The sequence below is a fragment of the Leopardus geoffroyi genome, chromosome B1 (assembly GCF_018350155.1).
Source record: "Leopardus geoffroyi isolate Oge1 chromosome B1, O.geoffroyi_Oge1_pat1.0, whole genome shotgun sequence".
NCBI classification, from domain to species: Eukaryota; Metazoa; Chordata; class Mammalia; order Carnivora; family Felidae; genus Leopardus; species Leopardus geoffroyi.
Genome location: NC_059327.1, coordinates 127,647,867 through 127,674,295, shown reverse-complemented (window position 1 = coordinate 127,674,295; position 26,429 = coordinate 127,647,867). Strand labels below are relative to the sequence as shown.

Here is a 26,429-nt window from a genome sequence, read left to right as displayed (position 1 = left end):
GTTCTCCCAGCACCATTTGTTAAAGAGACTGTCTTTTTTCCGTTGGATGTTCTTTCCTGCTTTGTCAAAGATTAGTTGGCCATACATTTGTGGTCTAGTTCTGGGGTTTCTATTCTATTCCATTAGTCTATGTGTCTGTTTTTGTGCCAATACCATGCTGTCTTGATGATGACAGCTTTGTAGTAGAGGCTAAAGTCTGGGATTGTGATGTCTCCTGCTTTGGTCTTCTTCAAAATTACTTTGTCTATTCGGGGCTTTTGTGGTTCCATATGAATTATAGGATTGCTTGTTCTAGTTTCGAGAAGAATGCTGGTGTGATTTTGATTGGGATTGCATTGAATGTATAGATAGCTTTGGGTAGTATTGACATTTTGACAATATTTATTCTTCCAATCCATGAGCAGGGAATGTTTTTCCATTTCTTTATATCTTCTTCAATTTCCTTCATAAGCTTTCTATAGTTTTCAGCATACAGATCTTTTGCATCTTTGGTTAGATTTATTCCTAGGTATTTTATGCTTCTTGGTGCAATTGTGAATGGGATCAGTTTCTTTATTTGTCTTTCTGTTGCTTCACTGTTAGTGTATAAGAATACAACTAATTTCTATACATTGATTTTGTATCCTGCAACTTTGCTGAATTCATGTATCAGTTCTAGCAGACTTTTGGTGGAGTCTATTGGATTGTCCATGTATAATATCATGTAATCTGCAAAAAGTGAAAGCTTGACTTCATCTTTGCCAATTTTGATGCCTTTGATTTCCTTTTGTTGTCTGATTGCTGATGCTAGAACTTCCAACACTATGTTAAACAACAGCAGTGAGAGTGGACATCCCTGTCGTGTTCCTGATCTCAGGGAAAAAGCTCTCAGTTTTTCCTCACTGAGGATGATGTTAGCTGTGGGCTTTTCATAAATGGCTTTTATGATCTTTAAGTATATTCCTTCTATCCCGACTTTCTCGAGGGTTTTTATTAAGAAAGGTTGTTGAATTTTGTCAAAGGCCTTTTCTGCATCGATTGACAGGATCATATCGTTCTTACCTTTTCTGTTATTAATGTGATGTATCACGTTGATTGATTTGCGAATGTTGAACCAGCCCTGCATCCCAGGAATGAATCCCACTTGATCACGGTGAATAATTCTTTTTATATGCCGTTGAATTCGATTTGCTAGTATCTTATTGAGAATTTTTGCATCCATATTCATCAGGGATATTGGCCTGTAGTTCTATTTTTTTACTGGGTCTCTGTCTGGTTTAGGAATCAAAGTAATACTGGCTTCATAGAATGAGTCTGGAAGTTTTGCTTCCCTCTCTATTTTTTGGAATAGCTTAAGAAGGATAGGTATTATTTCTGCTTTAAACATCTGGTAGAACTCCCCTGGGAAGCCATCTGGTCCTGGACTCTTATTTGTTGGGAGATTTTTGATAACTGATTCAATTTCTTCGCTGGTTATGGGTCTGTTCAAGCTTTCTTTTTCCTCCTGATTGAGTTTTGGAAGCGTGTGGGTGTTTAGGAATTTGTCCGTTTCTTCCAGGTGTCCAGTTTGTTGGCATATAATTTTTCATAGTATTCCCTGATAATTGTTTGTATCTCTGAGGGATTGGTTGTAATCATTCCATTTTCATTCATGATTTTATTTATTTGGGTCATCTCCCTTTTCTTTTTGAGAAGCGTGGCTAGAGGTTTATCAATTTTGTTTATTTTTTCAAAAAACCAACTCTTGGTTTCGTTGATCTGCTCTACCGTTTTTTTAGATTCTATATTGTTTATTTCTGCTCTGATCTTTATTATTTCTCTTCTTCTGCTGGGTTTAGGCTGTCTTTGCTGTTCTGCTTCTATTTCCTTTAGGTGTGCTGTTAGATTTTGTATTTGGGATTTTTCTTGTTTCTTGAGATAGGCCTGGATTGCAATGTATTTTCCTCTGAGGATTGCCTTCGCTGTATCCCAAAGCGTTTGGATTGTTGTATTTTCATTTTTGTTTGTTTCCATACATTTTTTAATTTCTTCTCTAATAGCCTGGTTGACCTACTCATTCCTTAGTAGGGTGTTCTTTAACCTCCATGCTTTTGGAGGTTTTCCGGACTTTTTCCTGTGGTTGGTTTCAAAGTTCATAGCATTGTGGTCTGAAAGTATGCATGGTATGATTTCAATTCTTATATACTTATGAAGGGCTGTTTTGTGACCCAGTATGTGATCCACGTTGGAGAATGTTCCATGTGCACTCGAGAAGAAAGTATATTCTGTTGCTTTGAGATGCAGAGTTCTAAATATATCTGTCAAGTCCATCTGATTCAATGCATCATTCAGGGCCCTTGTTTCTTTATTGACCGTGTGTCTAGATGACCTATCCATTTCTGTAAGTGGAGTGTTAAAGTCCCCTGCAATTACCACATTCTTATCAATAAGGTTGCTTATGTTTGTGAGTAATTGTTTTATATATTTGGGGGCTCCTGTATTCGGCACATAGACATTTATAATTGTTAGCTCTTCCTGATGGATGGACCCTGTGATTATTATATAATGCCCTTCTTCATCTCTTGTTACAGCCTTTAATTTAAAGTCTAGTTTGTCTGATATAAGTATGGCTACTCCAGCTTTCTTTTGACTTCCAGTGGCATGATAAATAGTTCTCCATCCCCTCACTCTCAATCTGAAGGTGTCCTCAGGTCTAAAATGAGTCTCTTGTAGACAGCAAATATATGGGTCTTGCTTTTTTATCCATTCTGATACTGTATGTCTTTTGGTTGGCGCATTTAGTCCATTTACATTCAGTGTTATTATAGAAAGATATGGGTTTAGAGTCATTGTGATGTCCATAGGTTTCATGCTTGTAGTGATGTCTCTGGTACTTTGTCTCACAGGATCCCCCTTAGGATCTCTTGTAGGGCTGGTTTAGTGGTGACGAATTCCTTCAGTTTTTGTTTGGGAAGACCTTTATCTCTCCTTCTATTCTAAATGACAGACTTGCTGGATAAAGGATTCTCGGCTGCAAATTTTTCCTGTTCATCACATTGAAGATCTCCTGCCATTCCTTTCTGGCCTGCCAAGTTTCAAAACAGAGATCAGTCACAGTCTTATAGGTCTCCCTTTATATGTTAGAGCACGTTTATCCCTTTCTGCTTTCAGAATTTTCTCTTTATCCTTGTATTTTGCCAGTTTCACTATGATATGTCGTGCAGAAGATCAATTCCAGTTACGTCTGAAGGGAGTTCTCTGTGTCTCTTGGATTTCAATGCCTTTTTCCTTCCCCAGGTCAGGGAAGTTCTCAGCTATTATTTCTTCAAGTACACCTTCAGCACCTTTCCCTCTCTCTTCCTCCCCTGGAATACCAATTATGTGCATATTATTTCTCTTTAGTGCATCACTTAGTTCTCTAATTTTCCCCTCATACTTCTGGATTTTTTTATCTCTCTTTTTCTCAGCTTCTTCTTTTTCCATAATTTTATCTTCTAGTTCACCTCTTCTCTCCACCGCCTCTTCAATCTGAACTGTGGTTGTCTCCATTTTATTTTGCAGCTCATTGATAGCATTTTTCAGCTCCTCCTGGCTGTTCCTTAGCCCCTTGATCTCTGTAGCAATAGATTCTCTGCTGTCCTTTATAATGTTTTCAAGCCCAGCGATTAATTTTATGACTATTATTCTAAATTCACTTTTTGTTATATTGTTTAAATCCTTTTTGATCAGTTCGTTAGCTGTTGTTATTTCCTGGACGTTTTCTGAGGGGAATTCTTCCGTTTCGTCATTTTGGATAGTCCCTGGAGTGGTGCCGGACTTCGGGTACTTCCCCTGTGCTGTCTTGAATAACTTTTGTTGGTGGGCGGGGCCGCAGTCAGACCTGATGTCTGCCCCCAGCCCATGGCTGGGGCCACAGTCAGACTAGTGTGTGCCTTCTCTTTCCCTCTCCTAGGGGTGGGATTCACTGTGGGGTGACGTGGTTGGTCTGGGCTACTTGCACACTGCCAGGCTTGTGGTGCTGGGGATCTGGCGTATTAGCTGGGGTGGACCAGCAAGGTGCACAGGGTCGGGAGAGGCAGGCTTAGCTCGCTTCTCCTTAGGTGATCCACTTCAGGAGAGGCCCTGTGGCAGCAGGAGGGAGTCAGACCCACTGCCGGAGGTGTGGATCCTCAGAAGCACAGCGTTGGGTGTTTTCGCACTGCAAGCAAGTTCCCTGGCAGGAACCGGTTCCCTTTGGGATTTTGGCTGGGGGATGGGCGAGGGAGATGGCGCTGGCGAGCACCTTTGTTCTCCGCCAAACTGAGCTCTGTCGTCCTGGGGCTCAGCAACTCTCCCTCCCATTTTCCTCCAGCCTTCCTGCTCTCCGAGCAGAGCTGTTAGCTTATAACCTTCCAGATGTCAATTCCAGCTTGCTGTTGGAACATACTCCATCCGGCCCCTCCGCTTTTGCAAGCCAGACTCGGGGGCTCTGCTTGGCCTGCGGGCGCTCCTCCTCCCCGGCTCCCTCTTGCCAGTCTGTGTAGCGCACCGCCTCTCCACCCTTCCTACCCTCTTCCGTGGGCCTCTCATCTGGGCTTGGCTCTGGAGACTCCGTTCTGCTAGTCTTCTGGCAGTTTTCTGGGTTATTTAGGCAGGTGTAGGTGGAATCAAAGTGATCAGCAGGACGCGGTGAGCCCAGCGTCCTCCTACGCCGCCATCTTCTCCTCGAAACTTTAAAGTCTTTAGAACCAAAACACATATATTCCTCTATTAACAAACATAGAATAATTATATAATAAGATCTCAATAAATAATTTTTAGCACTAAAATTTCAGAGTTAAAAGGGCTCTTATATTACCAGTTATAATCCATTTATTGTACAGATGAGTAATCTTCAAATGATGAAAGCTTGGCTACTTACCCAAAGTCATGTCATGTATCTTTAGCTGAAGATGAAAGATAACATTCTTCTTTCTTTTCATCACCTTTCTTTTCTTTGTCCTTTAGAATTTCTTTAACATCTGCTTTCTCACAAGCAAACTTAGAATTTTTACACTAAAACACTATTTGAACACCAAAGAATATAAAATAATATTTAAGCAGACTGTCAAGACATTTTAAAAATCTATGATCAGTCCATTCTTTTGAAGAGCAAGAGAAGGAAATGTATAGTTTAAGAAGTTGGATATGCAGAGAGAGACCTAATACTTGTTAAATATGTGCCAAAACTCTTCAATAACTATTCTCCTTCCACTTTATGCAAAAAATCCTTAAGGTGGGAGATATAAGGGGTAAAGAATCTCAAGGAAATTAAAGCTCATTGTATGTACTTTTAATCAATTCAAATTTCTAGGTTCAAGTGAATGATATCCTAGGGCAATTAGTGCATTTTCTGAGGTGACTTATGAGTTACTATGGATAATATGTACAAAACATGAAAAAGGGGAATGTTATACAGTTGGAGACTGACATATTTAAAATTACAAAACAAAATCCATTCTGCTTGACTAGTGACTTTGGGTTTATTCTCTGAAAAAGTACAGGATGGATTATTGATCTGATGTGTTATAGGTGATAAAATAAGTAAGCAGTTCATTTTTGTTTTTGATACCATGAACTATCATTGGAAAATGAAAATCTGGTTACACGTGCATTTTGAGTTTAATAATGCCTTTTAGAAAGTACTTAAAAACTATATAGAGAAGCCTTGTTGGATTACACTATAATAAAGGATACTTGTGGGTGATTAAAAAAACATTTTGGAGTGTTAACTAATGAGCTATCATCAGAGGTGGAAGAACTTTAGAGGCAAATTGCAATGACTGGGATTTGCCCATGTATTTTTTTATCAATATCTTGCTAGCAATGTGGGTGAAGAATTAAAACCTGCTTCTCAGACATCCAAATGAACCAAGGCTAGCAGAAAATGTTGATATAGTGATTGATAGGTAACAATTCAAAATGTTTCCAATAGATGTGAAAGACCAAAGAACCAAAGAATGAAACTGATGATAGACAAATATAAAATCCAACATTTGGTTCAAAATCAATTCCATAGGACTTATGAGAAGTTCTAGATTGATAGTGTTTCATTTAGAAATATGTTTCACCATAAGTTTAGTTTAAGGCAATGTTGTACTTCACCTAGTAAAAATGATACAAGCTTTAATTTTATTTTCAAAAACTATAGTATTCATATCAGTTGAGGAAACATTGATTAATTAGATTATGTTTGTAAGAAAATGATCAGTATTTTGAGGGATATGGAAACCACATTTTGAGAAGAGTGTAAAAGCAAATTGTTTTAAGTGTTAAAATAGTTATTTCCAATTGGAGAATAAAATAGTACTTTTCAAGTATTTGAAAGATTAGGTACATCTATTCAGATTTATAATGTGATATATAGATGACAACGTTAAGGCACTTAATAGAAGATATATAGGGGAGCAGATATCAGTTCCTTATATAATGACAGCTTTGTGTTAATTGGAATATGTCAAATATAAATTGTTCATCTTGAAAAGATGCAATTAGACTTATAATATTAAAAAAATAATGGACTTGGAACATGTGACATGGCACTAGATGTATACTAAGCATTAAAAAAATGTGTAACTATTACTAATATAATGTCCCTAGCATTATGGTCAAGCGTAAATTAGATAATTATTTGTGAGACATGACCATTTATTTCAGATTAAATTTAGAACAAATGTTTTCCAAGCTCTCTAAGTTTATGCTTCTAAGATTCAATTATTGTATGGCTTATTAGCCATGCCCCCTTGTAATGTCCACCCATCTCCTTTTCATGACTTGAAATAATACAAATCTTTTATCTTCTTTCAATGAAAACATTTAGACTGTGTAATTAGAATATTTTGAAAAAAATTCTTTATATTCCAATTTTAGAGTTAGTTCTTACTAAAATTTAAATAATCACTTATTCATTAAACATTTGACATATATTAATATTTTGTAATATATTAAACCTACTATAGTAGACTCTTGATTACCTTAGCTAATGACAAATAGCATAAATAGAAACATATTAATAAACCAAGAACCTTATTTTAATTATTGAGGCAATTATTCATTAAGATACAAATTTTTTATTACTGCTATAAAACTTCATAAATTTTTATATTACTATTTTGTTTTTATTCTGTAAAAATCTCTTTCTGTTGGGAATGCTGAAGAATTGAAGAGATTTATAACAATTGAATAACAAGCATCCAGTGAATGTTCCATCTTTATTTACATGTGAAGCAAGTTTTTATTGATCATGAATCTATGCCAAACAAAGGTGGTAGATACCAGGAATATGTCAATTTAAAACAAAAATAAAAACTAGTCATGGAGCTTGCAGTCTAGTAGAAAAGTCAGACATTATTCAAAGGATCACACAAATATTTGTAAAATTACAACTGTCAGAACTGCTAGAGAAGTGAGGGATATAGGCTTCTGGTAATATAAATAACAAGAATTATTATTCTAATCATGGGGGTCATGGATAGCTTCCCCGAGGAAGTGATAATTGAGCTGATTTATGAATATGAATATGAGTTTACTTGAAGAATTTTCAGGAAGGACAATCCATTCAATGGAAATAACATGTACAAAGACCATGCATCAGGAAGTAGTGCTGGAAAGAAAAATAGTCCAGTATATATATATATGTTGAAGTAGGTTGAGGATAATCTATCTAAAGATGTATAGGTTATGTTAAAGATTTGAATCCTTTTCCTCAGAGCAATGCAAGTGCATTGAAAACCTTTAAGCTGTGTAAGGGACAGATAGATTTGCTCAACAGAAAGATTACTTTTACTGCAATAGGGAAATTAAGAAAAAAGAAAAGGGAGATTTCAGATAGACTCTTAATAAGCCCATAAAAGCAATGGTGAGAACTGACAATAGTAGAGAAGCGAATGTATATTAGGATTGCCAGGAGGTAGAATCAATAGTTACAGATAAGACAGGAGGTATAAGATTGGAAAAGATAATGAAACCACCAAGATTTAAGATTTAATGTGAAAAGATATTCTTTGAGGAAGGAGACACTGAGAGAAAACTAGTTAGAGTTGAACAGCCTGAGTATGGTCTTGGCCATGTTAAATCTGAGGTATTTTTGAGACTTCTAATAGAAGTATCAATTATGAAGTTACATAAATCACTCTGGACTCCAGACCTCAGATCTATATCTAGAAATAGAAATATAAATTTGTAAATCTGATGTATGAATGGGGACAATGGAAGTAATGTATATAAATGGGATTGCCTAGGCGAAAGATCAAATGGGAAAAGTCTATAAAGCCCAAGTCCAGAGGATTGCCAACATAAGCTTGAAAAAGGAAATGAAAAAGAAGCTTATGTCATGTCATGAAATCCAAGGAAAAGAGTGCTTACGATGGAGAAAGCAGTCATCATTGCCAAATGTCAAGAAACCTAAACAGATGAGCACTAAATTGTATCCATTTGACTCAGCAATGCAAAACTTAAGAAGTGCTGTGTCCCTTGAATAATAGAGTGCTTAGCAATATGGGTACAAAAGAATCTTCCCAGACTTACTAGGAGATTGGGAAATAGAGACAAATCTTTAAAGAAAATTGTGAAAAAAGAGAGAGGAAGTAAAGGTAATAACTGGGATTCAGAAGTCGTAGGAGAGGAGGACAGATTTTCTCTTTTTTTGTTGTTTTTATTTTAATGCAAAGGAGTTACAGAATCTTTTCATAGGAAATTTAGTTGATAGGATGATGTTTAATACATAAAAGACAGGAGTTTAAATACCTGAAAGAGGGAATTGGTTGATAAGTTTACTAATGGTGGGTTGGTTTTTGGAAGGAAGACAGTTCTTTCATTGTAAATAGAGGTTAAATAGAATAGGCTGGGTGCAGGATATATGTTGAGTGATAGAAGGTAGAAGTAAGCCTGAATTTTAATCTGATATCTTTTATGTTCCTTATAAAATAGCAGTTAAGGTCATCTTTCAAGAGTTGGGAGGGGTGGTTACTGAGAAAATTAAAGATTTCATGACAGTAAAGATTTGAAATGTAGAAACTGGAAAAGTGAATTGACATATATGCATACATAGACAGGTAAATAATTAGATAAATAAGTGAGAAGGAAGGAAGGGAGGGAGAGAAGGTGAAAAAAAAAAGAAGAGGAAAAGAAAAGGAAGGAAGACAGTGAAGGAGGCAGGGAGGGAGGATAGGAATGATCATTTGTTTCTGATCATTTCTGGTATTTTGGAGATATTCAAGAAGTTAACTTTTTTTGAATCAGTGGTTCTTGGCTTTTTTTTTCCTGCTCCAATAAAATTCTAATACAAGTAAGGACTATCACATACTCATATGAAGCACAATTATCTGCTCAATATTGTGATTCTGTAGAATAGGATGAAGTACTTTCTTAGAAAGGTGTATACATATCTCAGGGATGAGAAAATGTGTGTATATGTGTTTATATTGTGTCTGTATATAAATGTATTTGTGCAGTTTGAAAAGCTTATCACATGATTCTGATATGACTTCCACAGGAATACTGGGAATTTCTCCTTGAAAACAGAGTAGCCAAGTGTTAAAATTGGACCAGAACCTAGGAAGTTAGTTCTCCATAAAAATATGACAAGTAATTATTATATTTAATAAATCCGTTAGCATATACAATATAATCAGTTTCCTTTTCCAAAAATAAAACACACATTATTCCCTAAATATCTTTTCTCCATTATACAAATTCACTTCGTGATACTTACCTATTAGTAGAATTAGTATGTGACTATTCCAATTCATGATCATTTAAATGTTAACATTGAATTATTAGAAAAATATTGATGAAAGTTTACACATAGTCAGTCAACTTGTTGTCAGTAAGTTCTTCCATAGGTGAAATATTCTGATTGTGATTGAGTCATAAAATGCATTAGCTCAGTAGTCCATCAATTACTGGATTACTGATCCATAGTACTGTAATGTCCTGAAAAACTAAAGGCAACTTTTGAAAGCCTAATTGAATCTTGGAGAGATATTTATTACCATTAGGATTAAGATAATATGAGTCCACTCACAGTAGTCACACTAAATATAGTTACATTCATTTCACAAATAGATAAACTGAAGTTTACAAAAGATAGAACTGGAGAAATAAGGATCCAGGTTAGCTTTTCAACCTGAAAAGACCAAATTCTTAATATTTAGCTATAGAAAATAAATATATGAGGGACACTTGGGTGGCTTAGTCATTTAAGCATCCGACTCTTGATCTCAGCTCCAGTCTTGATCTCAGGGTATGAGTTCAGGCTCCACCTTGGCCTCCATGATGAGTATGACACCTACTTAAAAATAAATAAATAAATAAATAAATAAATAAATAAATAAATAAATAAATAAAACATGAGCCTGAAAGCAATAATAATTATTTCTCTGAAAGTTTATTTTCACATATGTTATTAAGTATAATACCTCTCTGTTAATAATTATAAGCTCATGGTGTGTATACTAATATGGCCTTGTTGCAATATAAATACTACAATAAAAAACCCACAAAATTTGAGACTCTGTTAAGATAAAACTTGTCCTAAAACCAGTTACCTTAACCACCTAGCATATGCATCATTTGGAAAATGAAGGATTTTTGCAATGAGGTAAGTGGTTATGAGCTCTGATTTGGAGTAAGAAAAACCTAGCTTTAGTATTGACTTCTATACTTATAAACAATGAGAACTAAACAAGGTACACAATTCTTGTAGTTTCTCTATGAAATCAAGGGGAAAACACACAATTCATGAATTACATTCATATTGTAAGGATTAAATAAGAAAATGTATTTAAATATTTAGTACTGGACTTAGCAACAAATATATATGGACTGATATGTATGTATAAACATATGCATATATGTGCATATATATGTACACACACAAACGCACATGATTCTTAAATATATGTAGAATATTTTTGAAGCCATTATTACTTCAGACACTAGATTTATTTGAGCCAGTTTAGCATTTCGTTTGGTATGTTACTTCACATGTTTTTTTGTTTCTTTTTTGTTTTGTTTGTTTTATTTTGTTCTGTTTTGTTTGGTGTCCAAAAGCAATAAAACCTGTTGCTGTCTTCCTTCATAAAACAATAAGTAAGGAAGAAAAATAATAGCAAAAATATTCAACACACAATTTACTATTATTTTTATTTGTCTGGAAGGAGCTTCCCACAGCTTTAATCACAGCCATGGATCAATATTTCAAACAAAATACATCCTCTGGTTATTTAAATATGTGTTCTCATATTATAGAATTTAAATATGTCATTTGTTCTGTGCTCTCCCTACAATTCTACTCTGTGCTTCAAATAAGTAAAATAGCATGTACTGCCATTTTTAATGCTATCACTGAGAATCTAGGGAGATACACATTGAAAAGAAGAGTTGTTACTCTGAGAAGAATTATGTCTCCTTAATTTTTCATTTTTTGTTAAGACATTTCTGAGATTTGTGCAATAAAATCATAGTAGAGACTTTTGGCAAATGACACTATAACAGTGCTATATGAAAGTTCTGACTCTAATGCATTTAGAAATCAATAATATAAATTTTGATGCAGAGAAATCTAAACCAAGAGTAAATGCTATGTTGAGGGTTTTTTTAAAATAAGCTATCTAATAATTTACATCTTAAGAACATAATAAAAATATCTTGGGAACATTTTCTCAGAAAGAATTCCTTAGAATATGTTTTGCCTTTGTTACTGTGTTAATGATGGCTTTGATAAACAGGACTCAAGAAAAAAAGACAATTTCCTTCAGGTGTTATCTGTTTGAAATATTCTTCATTGATTTCACATGCACTGATAATATGAACAAGGTCATTTATTTGACTCTGGTGGGGCAAGATTTGCAGTAAGAAATGCAAAATTCATACAGAGTTCTCCTCTAAGAAATACCTGCAGTGTTTTTCCGTTTATATAAAAAGACTAAAGATGTTGCCTGAGGCATCTATTTTTGTTTCCTTCAGGCAAGTTGAAGCACCACAAATCAAATTGTTTTCCACATTGTTAATTTATTATTTTCTCTTTTCAATTTTTCAGAGAGCTGACATAGGGATTTCTGCTTTAACCATCACTCCAGATCGTGAGAATGTGGTGGACTTTACAACACGCTACATGGACTACTCAGTGGGAGTACTACTTCGAAGGGCTGAAAAGACAGTGGATATGTTTGCCTGTCTCGCACCATTTGATCTCTCTCTATGGGCTTGCATTGCTGGCACTGTTCTTCTGGTGGGTCTTCTGGTCTACCTCCTAAATTGGCTTAATCCCCCACGATTACAAATGGGATCAATGACATCTACTACTCTCTACAACTCCATGTGGTTTGTCTACGGATCCTTTGTACAGCAAGGTAAGGAGAATAAAAAAAACATTTTGGTATGAGAAAAGGATATGTTTCAAATGCCATGAATCAGTTAAGAATGTTCAGTATCTGACATCAATAAGTGTTCTAAAGGGTCTTCGCAGCAATGCTCAGAAAAGAACATTTCCAGATCTTTCCTAGAGGATCTCAAACACAGCTGGAGTCCTGCAAAAATGGTTCATTATCTTTTGATGTAGGTTCAATTTCATCAACAAAGCCAGAAATAAATGTTAGAGATAAGGTTCACAAGAAACTCAAGATCAGATTCCCCTTCCTTCCCGCCTAAATTTTTTTTTCCTTTCTCTGACATTCTGAGAAATTGCCTTATGAGGATGAAACCAGACCAGATACTGTTTAATTATTTACATATGTAAGACATGTTAGGACTTGTTCTTTGTTCAGAGACATTGTTTAATGTATTAAAAATATTCATTGACAATGAAAAACTTTGATTAAGATTCTGATAAGAAATTTTGTTTTATTTTTTCATCTTAATATATAATCTTTACCAGTGATTTAACTTACAATTTCATTGTAACAATGAAATGTAAAGAATGTCTTTGTTTTGTTATTCAATATTTAATTTACCCTACTCTTTAAAATTGTCAAGTTAATTCTTTGGCTCTTACCATCTTAGAATACAATAATTATTATTGAACTCCTTATTTGAGACTACAGCCATTGTACAGAATGAAATAATAATATACTTAGGGGATTGATAGTTTCTTACAAACCTGTCACATGTCACATGTATTGAAGAGGAGAAATATGTGTCACAATGGAGATACATGACACTTTAGCCTTAATATTTACAACTGTCAATAGCATCATATTTTTTACTCACACTTGCTATTAGATCTTCCATTAAATTTGAATATTTGTTCTCAACTGCATACTCCTGATTGAGACCACTGGCCCAGAGAGGGCCGTGGACAGAGCCCTAAGGAAAGGAATGGGTAGATGGGCTTTCCGTGGTAACTGATAAGGAATGATGAGAAAGATCCAAGTACCGTGTATAGTATGCAGTGATATACATACAAAATAAAGATAGTATTTAAATATGTAGGGTTTGGTTGACTATGTTAAACATTTCAAAAAATCAAGTAAAATTAAGACTTGAAAGATATTTGCTGGATTTAGCAATAAACTTTGCTATAGGTAATATTCCAGCGACTATAGCTACATAACAAGTTCCTCTACCAATTCTGTGAGTCAGAAGTTTAGACAAGACGTTGGAAGGATTGCCGGAGTCCAGCTCCAGCAGGCCCAGGGGTTCCCGAAGGATGAATGGCGTCGGCAAAAAAGTGAAAATAAAACAAAACAAAAATAAAAATAAAAAACTAAAATAAAAAGCTAAAATAAGAAACTAAAATAAAAAACTAACAAACAACAGCGGTGTGTTGAACTGGCCGATTTATTGCAGTAAACATGGCATTATATTTGCTAGTGATTTCCTCGTAACATACGTCATCTATGTTTTTCTAACATTACCCAATTCTAAAATTGTCCCTTTGTATAATCCCTCAGTAAGGAATAACATGATTGTTTTGTCATAATGTTCCCTCCTGCCCTTTGCTTATTGATTAATTTCTTTTATTGTTTTTATTATGTATCTATGTTTATCTATAATTTAAAAAGTATTTGCTTTGCTGTTTTCACGAAAGGCCATTTATCTCTCAACATCTCAAGTGGAACAGTTACAGGGACATGACCTCTTAGTTGTTTCCCTCAACCATTCGTGGTTTTAAAGAACAAAAGGGTTCGCCTGGGTCCGAGGTGCCAAGAAGGGGGCCAAGAGGGCCTTAGAAACCCACACCTTATACATTCTCAGAGAGACAATGCACCTAGGAACCAATGAACCATTCTGTAGCTTTAACCGACTAGGTTAAATCATCATCTGGAATGCCTCCTGGGGGCCAGGTGGGCCTAGGGGTCAGAGTGACCTGTGTCCATAGATACACTCCTTAGTTACCGGAGTGGGGCTTTCGCATCCATATGTCTCTCCTTCGTTGGCCGCCTTTGCTGGCAAATGCATGAGGCTATCCTTCCTGTAAGTAGAGGAGTCTCCATGGGGATGGCAAGGGCCAAACGTAAGGCCGCACAATTTCTTGCGGAATCTTATTTTCTTCCCTAATGGTTCTTTTCCCAGGGGGCCTGCCGAGGTCAATTCCCCAACAGACAATACCCCAGGTAGTTTTAAGACCAAACTACCTAAAAGTGGGAGGACAAGAAGCTTCACTGTTTGTGGGCCGCCTTGCAGTCACCAATCCATCCACAGCACGGGCTTTGCCACACAGGCTGGGTAGCTCGACTTCCAGCGAAGGATGGCTTGTCTTTACTCAGTGATGTCTGAGGACTCGACTAGACAACTTAAAGTCTGAAGATGAACTCATCTGTAGGCTTGTGCATTTCACTTACATGTCTGGTGGCTGATGCTGACTGAGGGCTTGTAGCTTCAGTTTTCTTCTGTGGTCTCTCTTCATGGGATAGTTTGGCCTTTCTCACAGCACGATAGTTGATTTCTCCATAGAGAGCATTCCAAAAAGAGAAAAAAGAGTCAATAAAATAGACGAATATTACAATGCAGATTGGGGATCACAAACTTGTATGACAGTTTGAGTTCCTCTTGCAGGCAACGTACTGGTTGTGCCCATCGTATGGCTTTGTTACAAGATTTAAAATGGCTAAAAATTATGAAATTCTTAGATACAATAACTTCTATAAGGATCACATAATTATTTACCAAATAAATAAAAAATAAAAACTAATTAGATTCAGCTGTGGATAGTGAGGCACATGGAAAATGTATAACAAGGCAAATGATTTTAGATTATTGGAAAGATAATGATTAAAATGGTAGTTCTTATGGTACATGGAGCAATAAAAAATTAGAAATACCAATAATGAGAATGCAGTAAGAGTAGCCTGGAGAGTAATAGAGTAGTAGTAAGAGAGAATAGCGTTCTTGATGAGGCCAAAGACAAAAGTGGAAACATCAGTGTGAGAGAGTTTGAAGTTTTTATTTATGGATTCCTGAGGTTAAGAGTTGTTGAAAGACTTTAAAGCTGATCAAGGAACTGAGAGCCTAGAGCATTGGATGAGCCATCTGCAATTATGGTCTGCTTGGAGGAAAATGAGCCACGTGCCAAAGTTGTCCATAAATGAGGAGAGATAGGAGACATTGACAGATATGAGCACTGACTAAAAATAGAAGTTGGTATAGTTAGATGTAATTAACCTCTGTTTTCACCTCACTTCTTCCCAATCCATCCAATTTTCTGTATATGGTTTTAATAACCATCAATATCCAATTGACCACCACATCTGCATCATCCATTCTTTTAGTTTTGTATATCCAGCTGCTCTGGATATAGCAGAAGTACCATGAATTCCAACATGCCAAAAAATTGAATTTATTTTATACTTTAAAGCTTTGTAGCCTCTCATATTCTCTATTCAAGCTGATGCATTACTAACTACTCAGATAATCAGGTTAGAAACTTTGAAAATAGTTTTAATTTCTTCTTCCTTCTATCCCTTATATCCAACCATAATCAAATCCTGTGAATTTTACCTTCTAAATATTTCTAGAAGTGGAAATCTTGTCTCACCTACACAGAGAAGTCTACACTGCTCTCAAGATTAGGCCTAACTCATTTCTCAGGATCTTTATATTTCAGTTTTGTCCCCTGCAAATATATGCCCCACATACTTTATAGCTAGGTTTTTGCTATCAGGGAGAGCTAACCACATAATTTCCATTCTTTAAATATTTCCTTTGGCTCCCCACTGCCCACAGTTTAAAAGCTATTTAGAACATGAACAATATTCCACCAGTAGGCTCCTGTCCGGTGCTCAATTCTCATCTCTTACCACTCATGCATCACATTTAATTCTCCAGTTACTCCAAACAGCTTTTGTCCCTTGAACACAAGATTGTGTCATGACTCTCTGCCATTGCTTCTGCTCTTTTCAGTTCCTGAAATGCCTTATTACTAAGCTGCTTAATCTCTATTCCCACTCACTGCTTTCATATGGCAAGTTGTTATGCATCCTCTAATTCTTGCTTTGCTTTCACTTCTTTTAGGGAATGTCTAGTGGGATTAAGGACCATCTTCTATGCTTCTGAAGATATATTTATCATAGCACTTATAAACTATGGTGTAATTGCCTTTCCCCTCCCCCCATTTGTCTCCATCTGAGTCCTTTGAGCACAAAACAGTGTCTTATTTATCTTTATCGTCCCTTTGCCTATAGTTCAGGGTCTTATATATATTAAGTGTTTGATAAATGCAAACCAATCAACTAAATGAATAACTACATGCTAAATTGTTAACTAAACCAAGAATGGAGTTAACTGCAATATTGTGCTTATTAGATTATAATCTGTTCCCCAATGGTCTAAACTCCCTAAACCTAACAGGAAGTTACTCAGAATGTCTCTACTGATGTATTTTATTAAGTAGATAAGATACAGAACTTTTGAATAAGGTCTCCAATTCATTGAACTTTACTTTTGAGGATGTTGATATGCTTTCTGAACTCTGCCTCTAGGTAGCCAAATTCTTGTAATTTTTGGAGCACATTAAAGAGAAAAAGATAAGTAAAATTACTCATATGGCTACCAGGCTTTTCTAGTTCTGTAAGCATGATACAGATATCAAAAGTTACAAATAGGTTAAGCACTTTTCCATCCTAACTGGGCCTTTGAATGAATTGTACAGCCTATAGGTTGATTGTGCATTTATACAAATTCTTAGTGATGGATAATGCTGAATTGCATATGATTAACTACTTCATCTTTGAAATGCTGCTATTCTTCCACTTCCTAACAATGAAAGGTGAATTCATTAAAAGAAACAGAGAGCATCTTTACATTTTGATTAAAAATAAATCAAGAAAATGCTCCTAAAGACTATGAAAAAAGAATCAGTCAATGACAGTGTCCATGCACAGGCAATGTAGTTAAAATTAGGTATAATTTTCAATAAAAACATAGTCTTTTTAAGAAGTACAGCTGTTATTCAGGATTACAGTCTTTATTGAATCAGTAGACAAGATTGAATAGGGCTAAAAAGCATTTTTATGTATTATCACATAAATTTCTGAAAAAAGAATTTAGGGACCACTAAAAGAAAAATGTTAAATGTATGTGAGTTGTTTACTAATTCTGACTTTTTTAAAAAATATGTAACTTCAAAGCATTCTGGAAAAACAGCTCAGGGAATCCAACTGTGCAAAAGCAGTATGGCCCATTATAGAGATAAACTTGGTACATCTGTTTGGCTGGAACATTAGAGCTTGTGAATTAGATAGTGAAATGCATGAATGAGAGACCAATTTTATGCAAGTTTTGTTGTCATTTTATATCTTCTTTTATTTCCGTGTCTATGTGCATCTCTCTGCAATCAAATACTTAAACAACTAGGGTTTGATTTTTGAAGATCCTTATGTTTAGTTTATGGGAAGTGACTCTCAATTTCATCTGGGCTGGAGCAAGGGGTGCTCTGTGACTTTTTCACACACGTGGTTGTATGTAGTTATGTTTCCTGTTTATTTGCAAAGGGAAATTTCAGAGTTTGCCTCACATGGTTTTGTCTGATCTATGAAGTATGAATACTTATAGTCCTACAAAATATTTGAAGCTCTTCCATACGTTTATTTACCAACAAGCATATATTAAGTACCAACTATATGCCAGGGACAAAAGGAAAACAAGGAATGAACTACATTAACCGGTTTAATAACTATTTCTTAGGTATGCTGTGTATTGTGCCCAACCTAGATGCTTTGAGATCTAGGTCATAAATAAGAAAGACACAGTTCTTTCAGGAATGCTAGGAACCAGCAAAATCGGCCACAGCCAAATGGGACCAAAAAAACCCAAACAAACAAACAAACAAAAAAAAAACAGAAAAAAAAAACAACAGAAAACACTTCTGATGAGAAGAGCAGACAGAATTATTGGAAAGAATAAAGAAGGAAAATTCCTTTGATAGCTTTCTTAAAGATCAAATAGCTCCACAGATGCCAGTGATGAATAGAAAGGGGGCCTTTAGGAATAGTAGAAGATAGCTTGATGGCTCCTGCACAAGAGTTAACAGGAGAGGAAAACCACGGTCTTTGAGATCCCAGAACAATATTTTGAAGAAAATAGTTCTTTCCACTGCCAGATGGATTGTAGTGTTACAGAGAATCACAACTTTCTCATTTCCATTAAAAGAAGAGTCAGACATTCTTCTCTATCAAATTAAGCAACTAAAGAGCTTGTTGATGAGAGAGCATCTCTTTAAAACTTTGCATAGAAGAATAACTCAAAAAAGACATCCATTTTAATAGGGTGGATGTCAAATATATGAAATTTATCAATGTCTTAGTCACAAAACCCCAAAGGATTCAAGCCTTATAATGTGGTAGCTAAAGCTATTCCTTTGTAATGTTATCTGATATTTCACATTCAATTTGAATATAACAAAAATGATATTGGCTAGCTCTGTTGTTTACTGACCCTAATGAACACAGGGAAAATGAGAGTAATTCCCAGTGACAGGCTAACTGGGCTATAGAGACAAATTTCTTCTATGTTCTATTCTTACAGATATTAACTCAAAAAAGCTCTCTGTAATTTTTATTTAGGTTCAAACAACATCTCTGTTGTTGCTAACTATGACTGACAGTCCTTAACGAAGGGAGCGCCAAGCATTCTGAGAGCTGTCACATCCACTTGAGAATTTCCCCATGCTGATTTAAAACATGACAAGGTGCTCATTTTCTTTCTTTTTATCACCAGAATTCACCACTAAAGAAAAAAAAAAAAAAAGTTGAACTTTCACATTCTCCGATACTGTTCTAAGTCTATCTTTATGGGTGTGAGGAATTAGTAATTTGTATGACTAGACAACAATGTGATGATGCTAAGATGGGAATCCATTGGTTTACATTTCCAATGAACAGTAATGGACTCCTAAGCAATTATTCCATGAATTATGTGCATGTAATATGCCCCCAAATTTCATTTCTTAATATCAGCTCTTCATGATTTGAGCCAGAAAATCCCTTCTCATGCTAAACTGGGCTTTTGAAGAGTTGAAAGTAACCAAAGAATGAGGCACAAATCATATCTCTACTTATAAAATGCTTATAAAAGAAGAACTGGTGTAAACAACATTTTCTTGACTACTTTGAACTATTTAAGAATGCAAACTATAATTCTGCTTCAGATTCTGTGTCTCCCTCTCTCTGTCCCTCCCTCGATTCACACTGTCTCTCTCTCTCTCTCTCAAAAAAAAGTAAACATTGGGGCGCCTGGGTTGCTCAGTCGGTTAGGCGGCCAACTTCGGCTCAGGTCATGATCTCGTGGTCCGTGAGTTCGAGCCCCGCGTCGGGCTCTGTGCTGACAGCTCAGAGCCTGGAGCCTGTTTCAGATTCTGTGTCTCCCTCTCTCTGACCCTCCCCCGTTCATGCTCTGTCTCTCTCTGTCTCAAAAATAAATAAACGTTAAAAAAAAATTAAAAAAAAAAGGGGGGGTGCCTGGGTGGCTCAGTCAGTTAAGCATCTGACTTTGGCTCAGGTCATGATCTCACAGTTTCTGGGTTCTAGCCCCGTGTCAGACTCTGTGCTGACATCTCAGAGCCTGGAACCTGCTTCAGATTCTGTGTCTCCCTCTCTCTGTCCCTCCCTCACTCACACTCTGTCTCTGTCTCTGTCTCTCTCTCTCTCTCTCTCTCAAAAAAAAAAAAAAATGAACATTTAAAAAAAATTAAAAAAAGAATGCAAACAATAATTAAAAGCATTGTTTTAGTATTTAACAAAACAAAGGAGTCATTTCTTGAGAGACCTTAAAAACAAAAAACAAACAAACAAAAAACCTGAAGAGTGATTTTAAGATATTCTGAGTTGGTTTTTCTTCTCCAAAGTGCTATAAGAAGAACGTATTTTTAAAAATCTGTATTTTTTAATTTTTATTTATTTTTGAGAGAGAGAGAGAGAGAGAGAGAGCATGAGTTGGGGAGGGGTAGACAGAGAGGAGGAGACACAGAATCTGAAGCAGGCTCCAGGCTCTGAGCTGTCAGCACAGAGCCCAACATGGGGCTGGAACTCACAGACTGCGAGATCATGACCTGAGCCCAAGTCACATGCTCAACGATTAAGCCACCCTAGTGCCCCAAAATGTAAATTTTTTAAAAGTTTATTTATATTGAGAGAGAGAGAGGGCAGGAGGGGCAGAGAGAGGGAGAGAGAGAGAGAATCCCAAGCAAGCTCCACACTGTCAGTGCAGAGCCCCATGCAGGCTCAAACTCAGGAACCATGAAATCATGACCTGAGTGGAAACCAACAGTAGGATGCTTAACCGACTGAGCCACCCAGGTGCCCTAAAACTCTAAATTTAAGTGATGAAAAAGGAGGTGTTACAAGTCCTTTAAAATAGCATTGACATCATTGTAGCTCTCAGTATTTACAGTATCATATTACAATACCCTTCAGCTTAAGTCATAACAATAGGGTCAGGGGCACTGTGTGGGTCAGTGGGTTAGGTGTCCAACTCTTGATTTCAGCTCAGGTCATGATCTCACAGTTCTGAGTTCAAGCCCTGTATCAGGATCCACGCTGACAGCAAGGAGCCTGCTTAGGGTTTTCTCTCCCTCTATCTGCCCCTCCCCTGCTTATTCTCTCTCTCTCTCTCTCTCTCTCTCTCTCAAAATAAATAAATAAAACTTCAAAAAATGTTTTAATTAAAAAAAAAAGAATAGGGTCCGACATCACCAAATATAAATGTATCCTAAAGGTGATTTAGGATTTATCAAACTTAAAATATTGGGATCAAAAGACTATGGGTGGTAATAGAGACCATCAGTTTAGAATACAAATTTGGAAATTCAATTTTTGTTTGACCTGAATCATATTTCCCATTCACCTATGGATATGTATTTAGAAGTTTAATAATGATGGTTATAAAAACATGGGAAATGGATCCCAGCTTTAAAAAACAGTATCAGTATATTTTGAAAATTATGACTCTTAGAATTCAATCTAGCTCTAATATGCATACGTATAAGGCAGCTATCATCTCTGGTTTACATATTGATGAGTAAAAAAGTCCTCTGGTACTCTTGTTAAATACTCTCGAATGTGGCATAGCCTTTGCTTTAATTGTTCACAATTTTAAGGCAGAGAAATTGCAATGTGTAATATAAAGTATAAATTCATGTTACCTATGTCATCATATATAATAGCATCTCTTATTTGTAAGCTACATTTCTTGATGACAATTGTTCTTTTTTTATATTGAGATTTAACAAAAGACCAATGCATGATCCATATTTCCACACTATGGACCCGTAAAATTGCTCTTGGATTTGTGGCTGTGCCCAAAATTTATAGAGTCTCTTTATATTCACAACTCTGTCTCTTGGACTCTAAATTAGCAATCCATTTGGAACAGCCACACAGTTTGTCCTCTCTGCTTCAGTTCTTTTCTAGCTGTTAATATTTATGTCCATTGTTAAAGCTCTATGTTAGCATGTACTGAAAGTATTTCTTCTGCCTTTGCTATTTTAAATTCTTTATTCTCTAGAAAATATCAGTTTATATATTAAATAAGAATTATTTGTCTAATCAGAAGGATGAGTAGCACAGCATGGTGTGTGTCTTCACGAAGCTTTCAGTGTACAAAAGAAACAGACTAATAAACATAGCTCCGTCGTAGAATCATAATTATCATGTTGAGGAAAGCACAAGTCATCATGGGCTTGGGGTTGACAGATATGCTTCTGTTTGGCACACTGCAATTTAGTCAAATACATACCAAGTCATGACCTATCAAAATGAGGAACACAGTCTACGAACCAATTTTTTGCATAGTGACAATGGAAGAAATGAATTGTCCAATTAACTGGCTTTATCTTTGCTTTCTGATCTATAGAATAAAGTGCTAGATTATTTAATTTTTTTTTCTTTTAGCTGTAAAATTGTATGATTCCATAATATCAATATCTAATTAGAGAAATATTTTCTTATCTTTCTGTTTCCATGACATACAGTTCAGTTTTAAATCCTGTATCTACCACTTACTAGCTATATGACATTGGACAAGTTGCTTAACCTCTAGGTGCCTCGGTTCCCTGAATAATAATTGCCTACTTCATCAGGTGTTTGAAAACTTAATAGTTCATGGATATAAAACACTTAAAACTTTGTGAATGACGTAAAATAGGCACTCACCGTTATAATTATAATTACCTCACCGTTTTTTCAGGCCACAGCAAGAGATAGAATCAACCATACTGTTTAATGCTTTATACACTCACAGTTACCTCAGAAAATAAGGATTCTTTTAAAGAAGCATGTTATAATTAGGCATATAGAAATATATTAGGAAAACTAATCTAGCTAATAAAAGTGCTTATAGTAAAAACCATATACTAACAAGTTCATAGTAACTTTGTCATTTGACCAGATATGAAAAATTAAAACTTTTTTCCTGTGTAAGTACATCATTATCACGTGGATTTGTGATAAATGGTAGCATAACAGGGCCAAAAACATAACAAATTAGTGCACCCAAATTGAATGGAATTACAAATTTTGATTCAGGATGCTTCCAGTTTGCATATTACCTCTTTTAAGAAGATTGTTTAATTGAGGGGAGCTTATCTAATAAGAACTATGTAAATATATGTTTTGTATTTGGAATTATGTCCTGAAATCTGTAACTAAATTAGCACAAAATGGAGTATGAGCATCATATAGAAGGCTAATTTTCCAAAACTAATCAATGTTCACAAAGTGCCATTGATGGCAGTTTACAACCATTTGGACCCATTCCAGAATTGAAATGATAATGATGATCATGATCATGATCATGATCATACTTCAATTTTTGTTTATTACACTCAAAATACCAGTATTGAAACCAATAATATTTAACAATTTTTATTGAGGTGTAATTGACATACATTATATTAGTTTCAAGTATACAACATAATGATTTGATAATTTGTATATATTGTGAAATGATCACCACAATAAGTCGTTAATATGTGCGCATAGTTACCCAATTTTGATGAGATTAACTACAATCACCATGTTGTACATTACCTCCCCATGACTTACTTATTTTATAACTAGAAGTTTGTACCTTTTGCCCTCTTTCAACCATTTGGCCCACACTATCTCTGACAACCACCAATCTATCCTTTGTATCTGAATGCTCAGTTTTTTTTTTTCTCATTTGTTTTGTTTCAAAAAAAATTTTTAAATGTTTTTATTTATATTTGAGAGAGAGATACAGAGAGACAGAGCTTGAGCAGGGGAGGGGCAGAGAGACAGTGACAGAATCTGAAGTACACTCTGGGCTCCAAGCTGTCAGCACAGAGCCCCATGTGGGGCCTGAACCTGTGAGCAGTGGAATCATGACCTCAGCCAAAGTCAGATGCTTAACCAACTGGCTACCCAGGCACCTATCATTTGTTTTGTTTTTTAAATTCCACATGTAGGTGAGACCATATGGTATTTGCCCTTCTCTGTTTGACTCATTTCACTTAGAATAATGTCCTCAAGGTCTATCCATGTTGTTGCAAATGGCAAGATTTCATTCTTCTCCATGGTGGATAATATTCCAGTGTATACAATGGAAAGAATGGAAAAAATATATATATATTAAAACTTAAAATAAATATGTATATTAATATATATGTATTTCTTCACCCATTCATCTGCCTTAATGGACACTAAGGTTGTTTTTGTATCTTAGCTATTGTAAATAATGCTGCAGTGAACATGGGGGTACATACATGTCTTCAAGTTAGTGTTTTCATTTTCTTTGGATAAATACCCAGAAGTGGAATTTCTGGATCACATGGTAATTCTGTTTTGAATTTTTTGAGGAAAGTCCATACTGTTTTCCAGAGTGGCTGCACCAATTTACATTCCTCCCAACAGAGCTCAAGTGTTCCCTTTTCTCCACATCCTTGCCAATCCTTTCATCATCAACAAATCTTTTCATTGTTTTGATAATAGCCATTCTAACAGGTGTGAGGTGATATCTCATTGTGTTTTTTAATTTTCATCCTCCTGATGATTAGTGATATTGAGCATCTTTGCATGTGTCTTTTTGGAAAAATGTCTATTCAGATCCTTTGCCCATTTTTTAATCGCATTGTTTTTTTTCTATTGAGTTGTATGAGTTTTTTATATATATTTTGGTATTAGTCCCTTATCAGATATATGATTTGCAGCTATTTTCTCCCAGTCAGTACATTCATTACCTTTTCATTTTGTTGATGTTTTCCTTTGCTGTGCAGAAGCCTTTTAATGTGATATAGTCTCACTTGTTTATTTTTGCTTTTGTTGCCTTTGTTTTGGTGTCAAATCCAAAAAATCATTGCCAAGAGCAATGTCAAGAAGTTTGCCACCTATGTTTTCTTCCAGGAGTTTTGTGGATTCGGGTCTCACATTCAAGTCTTTAATCCATTTTGATTTAATTTTTGTATATGGTGTAAGGTAATGGTCCAGTTTCATTCTTTTGCTATGTCAATAACGATTTAATTGTTTAAGGTATTGATAAAACTAAAAACAACTTTGTCTATTATACATAAATATAACCTATCTTAAATACTATGCTAAAATTTTGAATTCACTGATAGAATTCCTTTAAACTTAAGAGAATTGCTGAACTCTGGTTTCATTGTTAAATATAAGTAATGCTTATATTATAGATACTTTTGAAATACAATATGATGTATAGGAAAGTTATCAATAATATATGTAAGTATACGTTCCAATTTGTTTGTATTATTGCAGCACTGGTATACATGACACCAGATATAAGGTTAATTTTAAGATGAAAACAATTTCCAAGTAACTAGTGAAATTTGTGACTTTGATCTGAGAAAACCAAAGCACATAGTATTGTGAGTTAAATTTGTGAGTTAAAGCAAAGAATATGCCATTCCAGTATTCACAAGGTTGATTCTAAATTAAAACTGTCTATAATATCATTTGATCAATATGAGCAATCTAAAAATAAATCATAGTATTGAAATTACTGAGAAGGAATAAAAGGTTTTTGGATGTCTTCCAAAATATTATTTTAATACAGTCTTTGCTGAGAAAAGTTACTAAGTTCCTAAAGCAATAATCATTCATTGCCTGAAATAGAATTTTTTAAAAGTATATATTTTAAGTGGAGGTGATCCTAATTTTTTTGGCTTTCAAATTTTGAAATAGTATGATTCACATAATTATCAGCAAAGTTGTGAAGAATTGTTGATGGTATTCGATTCTACCTCAGATCCTTCTAACATCATGATGGTCTCTTCTTTCTGAATGTAAAGTAATTTTGCTATGTCAGCAGGACTGTCTGCAAGCACCATATTTCTATACTATTGTTATACTATTCAAAGAGTAAGGCCACTTAGTCTTTAGTCCTCTGCCTTACATTACCACCCAAGGAGAACTATAATCCTCTAGAAATGCATTGCCTGGAGTGTGGCACTGCTTAATAAATCACTTCATCTTATTTATCTTTCTCTTGACATATATCTAGCAGCAGGAACCATTATCCTGTGACAATGTTAAGTTCCATTGACATTTTCTCTTAATTAACCACACCACTGGCTACAAATTTAACATTGGGAATAAATTTCCTTTATTTAATGCTATCATGAACAAAGGAAGTGTTAAGTTTGTCATGCATTCATTGTCTTAACAGATATTGAAATATCTCTGTTACTTTTTCAGACCAGTTTATTCTGCTGAGAAAATCACAAACAGAATTTATATGTAGAATCATGTTGCATTGGGGTGCCTGGGTGGCTCAGTCAGTTAAGCGTCTGACTTTGGCTCAGGTCATAATCTCACGGTTTGTGAGTTCAAGCCCCACAACAGGCTCTGTGCTGACAGCTCAAAGCCTGGAGCCTGCTTTGGATTCTGCCTCCCTCTCTCTCTCTATCTTTCCCCGACCAGTGCTCTGTCTCTCTGTCTCTAAAAAAAAAAAAAAAAGAAAAAGAATCATGTTGCATTACTTCTTTATTAGGCAACTGACCAATAAGACAAATGCACTTTTTCATTAAATATCTTGATGAATGT

The 26,429-nt window shown here is 35.3% G+C and overlaps 1 protein-coding gene across 3 annotated transcripts in view; it reads left to right on the top strand.

The window, feature by feature from the left end:
• GRID2 (glutamate ionotropic receptor delta type subunit 2) overlaps positions 1 to 26,429 on the top strand; it is a 1,475,947-nt gene that overhangs the window by 1,136,657 nt on the left and 312,861 nt on the right. For all 3 annotated transcript variants that reach the window (XM_045472791.1, XM_045472773.1, XM_045472783.1), the window contains exon 11: positions 12,017 to 12,329. In XM_045472791.1, the coding sequence (XP_045328747.1) occupies positions 12,017 to 12,329 (313 nt within the window). The remainder of the gene's footprint in view (positions 1 to 12,016; positions 12,330 to 26,429) is intronic.